The sequence below is a fragment of the Microtus ochrogaster genome, chromosome 5 (genome assembly GCF_000317375.1).
Source record: "Microtus ochrogaster isolate Prairie Vole_2 chromosome 5, MicOch1.0, whole genome shotgun sequence".
NCBI lineage: Eukaryota > Metazoa > Chordata > Mammalia > Rodentia > Cricetidae > Microtus > Microtus ochrogaster.
Genome location: NC_022012.1, coordinates 82,634,498 through 82,640,168, shown reverse-complemented (window position 1 = coordinate 82,640,168; position 5,671 = coordinate 82,634,498). Strand labels below are relative to the sequence as shown.

The window sequence follows — 5,671 nt, the reverse complement described above, 5'->3', positions numbered from 1 at the left end:
AAAAAAAAAAAAAAAAGAATTCTTTCTAGGAAAAACGGTAGTAAGATGGGCTCTTTACATGGCTGACAGTGTAAAGCTGACATCAAGACCCTCATTTTACAAAGTTATAGTCAGTCTTCAGGCTTCTACAAGGCCTGTGAAAAACAGGCAAGAAACACAAGCATCCATGGCTTTAAGCACAGACCCTGACAATACAGCAGGCCCCAAGGGACCAGAAGAAGGCTCCCACAATCATGAGGAAGTGACAAGTGTGCAGAGAAGTCAGCCTGGAGATAGTACCCAGTGAGCTCTTCACCTTGCTGTGCGGAAGGCTCCTGCTACCAACTAACACTAAAGGGAAGCTGCTACTGCTAGGAAAGAAAAATAAAAAATTATGCCCTTCAACTACCCTGAAGCTTCTTAGAAAGAGAAAATCATCAAGGGTGTTATGAACAAATCTGGGCTATCACTCTGTCAGACCAACATGGACTAGTTTCTTTTTTTAAAAAAAAAAATGTTGTCTTATTAGCCATTACAAATTTCCCCCAGAACTCTCGAGTATGCAGCCTCAATGAGTATCCTTATTAATTCCCACTATGTAAGAATATACAGGGTCCAAGAGCTCCATCAGTTAGGTTTAGCGAAGTCTATTGTCACATGACACTGCTCTAACACACAGAGGGTGAATTAGGAACATACCAGCAGGCTAAGATGCAGAGGCCTGTGAAGAGGATGATGGGGATGGGATAGGATGCACAGAGCAGCCCATGGTGGTAGAAGGCCTGAGATATCTTCTCACGCAGCCTTTCAGTCAGGGTCATCCTCAGCTACGTCACCTTGTTGCCATCCCGGAGAGTGACCATGGATCAGCCCGGAAGATGTTGCATACCAATGACAATGAACATCATCTGCAGGTACCTAACCAAAAGGGAGAAAAGCAAATTCACATTAAGTATTGGGGGCTGGAGAGACCGTTTAGTGGTTAAGAGCACTGACTGCTCTCCTAGAGGACCTGGGTTCAATTTCCAGCATGATATAGCGGTTCACACCTGTCTGCAACTCCAGTTAAGTGGGATACGGCACCCTCATACAGACATACATGCGCATACAATAAAATAAAATAAAACATTAAATACTTGGTCCTGCACACCAGAACTGCCAATGGGAGGTGGCAGTTATGTAGCTAGGGACTAGTTTCAGGATATGTAGGGTCTGGAGAATGAGTCTCAATATAAGCACATGCACACACAACAACCTTGGTACCTTTGTAAGTGACTATAAGCTGCTATTTTGATACAAGAGCTAGCTCTCCATGGTAAAAAAACAAAAACAAAAAACCGCTAAGCTGCTCATGTATGTTGCAGTAAGAATAGAGGTTAGGGTTTAAAAGAAGATTAGAGGTTAGAAAGTAGATGGTGGTGGCGCAAGCCCTTAATCCCATCACTCAAGAGGTAGAGACAGGTGGATCTCTGTGAGTTTGAGGCCAGTCTGGTCTAGAAGAGCTAGTTCCAGGAAAAGCTCCAAAACTACAGAAAAACCCTGCCTGTCTAGGGTGGAAAAAGGGAGGGGATTAGCATAGCAAGGCCTGGAACATTAAGGAAGGTGAGTAAGTGGGCTTTATAGCTGGGTATGAGAAAACCAAGCTAGCCAGCTAAGAGGAAGGATGAGGCTTGTGGCCAGCTCTCCACCCACACCCTGCAGAAGTAATTGAGAAACATACGTAAGACACCATTATCCTTTCTCTTAGCCTTGCCTCTAACGCAGCAAATCCTAACAGACTGAACTGTAAGGATGGGTTCTAACGAGAAGTTCCTGCCTGGAAGAGCACCTCAGAGCACCCCATAGACACGGAGCTAACATGAGGCAACAAAGAAAGACTGCAGCTACAAATGGTGGCTGGAGAGAGGTAACACTCTGCTGTGGTCATGCTACAGGCTGGTTGTCTAAATGTGAAAACACAGCCTAGTATAATTAACAGCACTTGGACACCCGCAAGGCTGCAGGGCCGTAACATCAGCCAAGAGACTAATAGAAGTAGACAGTCAAGGTCAATGACTAACAAACCTGCAGATGGGCAGAGGGGGCTTCAACCACTAACTCAGAGAGTGCACATCAACAGTGCATGACAGTTCATCTCCCTGGTTGGGCCAGGGGGACATGCATAGATCCTGCGGACCCCTCCACTGGCTTCACTAACAGTAACACAGAGAACTAACCAATCTCACAGCAGTTACCTTGCTCTTCATCTAGTCTTTGCCATAACCCTATAAAACCTCTAAACTACAAAATCCAGTGGCTTCTTCTCTTGAAAACCCTTCTCTCTTTCAGGAATTTCTATTGCTTTTGCTTAATTTCTCACATTTCCCCAACTTTGTACTTTTCTGTAATAATTGTTAATAAAGCCTGTTTCTACTTTGCAAACTCCCTCAACAGTCCACCTCTTTAATTTCACTGGCATGAGACAATGAGCTTGGAGCAACTGTTTCAGGTGGCTTTTTTGGTGGTTAGATGTCGGGCATCACAGGTCACTGGGTCATAAATAATAGAGCTGTGGAAGGTCCTGCAGCTCTAAACACTCAGCCACGCTCGCCAGTCTAGCCAGACAAGCCTTTGTTCATATTAGGGGTTTTGTTTTTGTTTTTGCAGATGCTAAGGATCAAACCCAGCAAACAAAGACTCAGCAAATGCTCTACTACTGAGCCGCACACATCCCAGCTCCCCAGAGGCAGCTGCTCTGTCAAACGGGTGCTCTGAACATCCCCTTCTGTGCACAGGCCAGACGGAGAGAATCCTTAGGGAAACCTTGGCAAAGAAATGCACAACCCCCAAACACATTCCTGAGCAAACAATGATTACTAATAAAGACTGTTCAGTAAGATCTGTCCTCAACAACAAAAACACCAGAAAGCTTCAGACCTTGAATAGCAGTCACCACACACTTACTCAAAGGCAGCAGTGTTAGGTTGCAGCCTCTGCTCTTGGTCCCACAGTTGTTCCTTAGGAGCCGAGGGCAGATGAATCCTACTGTTACCGCCTGCTGCCAGCTGTCTCCTTGTTAAAGTAACAGCAGCCCATTGGGACTCACTGGCTCCTACAAGGTCCACAGGCCTGGTTATCAGTCAAAGTGCACCGCCTTGAGTCAGGTCATACCAGCTGGGCCTCACTGCCTGGACACTGGCCTCTGAACAGAATGGAGAAAGAACTGGGTATTACTGGTGGCGTTTATTCACCCCACAGAGGTTTGTTCCCAAGATCCCCAGGCTGTTTTGGCCCCAGTCCTTTCTGAAGACTGGCTCGTCAACTTTTTTTTCCAATCTGTGTCATCCCTTAACCTTCCCATAAATCCTTTTTCTTGTCCTAGCTTAGTTTAAGTTAATTTCTGTTATTTGCTGCCAATCTTAAACCAATCAAAGAAAATAGGAAGTTATTATAGAAGCTAAAGGATCTAGGATTCTCTTCTTGGTATGGTTCTCTAGTGGGATTCAAGTTTAAATTCACTTCTGTTCACGTTGCTGTGTCCTTGGTCTGTGCTATTGGGAACTTGCTCAGACACGTGTCCTGGCTTGAATAAACTCACTGACGACAACCCAGGCTGTAAAGAGGGCGCCTCAAGTGGCAAGACCAGAAATCAGAAAGGAGTCATATTGTAACAAATTCACAAATCAAAGGAATGGTCACCACTCCTTCTACCTTCCTAGAAGTACTAGACTTAGGGTGCCCAGGCCCTTCTCCAGTCTAGGAACCTCTGAGGGTACAAGGCAGTCTCTGCAGGTCTGCTTACTGGGGAGTGAACAGAGGCAGCTGCTGAATGCTGTTGATACAGGTGCAAAAGGGCTCACAACAGCTCCACTAGTCAAGTGCTCACCCTCAGAAGACAGATCAATGAAGCCTCCAACAGTGGGGCTCATACAGAGACCCATTGCCCGGCATCCCTCTACATTCCCTCCTGCCCCCAAGACAGAGCAACACAAAGAAGTACACCTGCCAGAGACACACTAGCAAGAGGGTCCCTGGAGACAAACCACCTCAACTGGCTGCCCAAATCTCTTCCCTTAAATGTTTCCCAAGGCCAAATCCTCCAGGAAATTCTATTTTTAATCCGTATCTCCTTCCCTGGTCTCTCTTGTACACAGATCTTGTACACAGGACAGGGACCCTCTCTGCAGTCCAGCTTTCTTACACTTAGAGTAACATGAGGTGAAAACTAAAGCTAATAATCATTTCCATTCTGCAGCAATACAACGTCTCAACTTTCACTGACATCACCTACACTAACTGTTCATCTGCAGAGCATCTGGAAAATAAGTCCAATTATAATTATACCTGAACCTACGGGAAGAGGAGACACTGCACATCTCTGCTACACAGTGGAAACTCTAACACAAAGCTGTTCAAAAGCGAAATTTACCCAACCTGAACCAATAACCTGTTTTTCCTACATTGCCCCAGAGTTACAGGTTGCTTCAGATCAAAATCTACAGCCCTTCTCCCTGTATTTAAAGAAACAGTCTTGTCCTGGAGGCCCAACTAGACTTATTACATAAAAAATATAAGCAAAAAAAAAAAATCTGGGCATGGAGACACAAGCCTTTAATTCCAGCACTCAGGAGGCAGTGGCAGATAGATCTCTTGAGTTCGAGGTCAGCCTGGTCTCCAGAGTGAGTTCCAGGACAGTCACAGTTACACAGAGAAACCATGTTTTGAAAAACAAAACAACAACAACAACAAAAAAAACATAAGCAATTCTGCCCCTGCTTTTTGGGAAGACCATCTACATAAGCAAAAACAAAGGAGCCTGTTATCAGAAGCCCAAATTAGAGCTTCACATGTAAAGAAAAACACTGCTGGCACAGGAGAACTGCCCAGGAGGCCTAGGAGAGGACGAGCCCAGACCAAGCTGCACCAAGGAGCTCATAGGATAAAAAGCAGCAAGGAAAGGTACAAGTGTGTGAGTAGAGGAGAGAGACCAAATAGCAGTATAGTTTAAGTGTACATGACCTTAACTCATCTCAAACGAGACTGCAAATACAGAAGTTTGGGGGAAAAGCATGCGCGCAGTCTAACATATTAAGCAGTTCATTTGCTATCCTCTTCTAGAATGTCTCATTTCTTTTGACCACTTTCTGGAATAAATGCCTAGAAGTAAGAATGCTAATGATGTGAGATTGCCCTCTATATGCTAGGAATATGTTTTATTACCGTCGGTTATAAAGAAGTTGTTTTGGCCTGTGGCTTAGCAGAGTAAAGCCAGGTGGGAAACTCAAACAGAAATATAGAAAGTAGGCAGAGTCAGAGACACCAGCAGCTGCCAGAGGAGAAAGATGCCGCCGGAACCTTACTGGTAAACCACTAACCTCATGGTAAAATACAAAATAATAGGAATGAGTTAATTTGAGATACAAGAGTTAGTTAATAAGAAGCGTGAGCTAATAGGCAAAGCAATATTTTTTAATTTTATTGATTTTTATTGCACTCTACATTTTTCTCGGTTTCCCTCTGCTCCCCTCCTCTCCCATGGTCTCCATGCTTCCAATTTACTCAGGAAATCTTGTCTTTTTCTACTTCCCATGTAGATTAGATCTATGTATGTCTCTCTTAGGGTCCTCCTTGTTGTCTAGGTTCTCTGTGATTGTGATTTGTAGGCTGGTTTTCTTTGCTTTATGTTTTTTTTTTTTTTTTTTTTTTTTGGTTT

At 44.3% G+C, this 5,671-nt stretch overlaps 1 protein-coding gene across 3 annotated transcripts in view; it reads right to left on the bottom strand.

The window, feature by feature from the left end:
- Scap (SREBF chaperone) overlaps window positions 1–5,671 on the bottom strand; it is a 74,281-nt gene that overhangs the window by 34,118 nt on the left and 34,492 nt on the right. For 2 of the 3 annotated variants that reach the window (XM_013346529.2, XM_026779423.1), the window contains exons 2-3: window positions 2,923–3,160; window positions 679–897 (exon numbers count right to left, since the gene is read on the bottom strand). In XM_013346529.2, the coding sequence (XP_013201983.1) occupies window positions 679–800 (122 nt within the window). In that variant the 5' untranslated portion in view covers window positions 801–897; window positions 2,923–3,160. The remainder of the gene's footprint in view (window positions 1–678; window positions 898–2,922; window positions 3,161–5,671) is intronic. The other variant, XM_005347991.3, reaches the window with a different exon arrangement.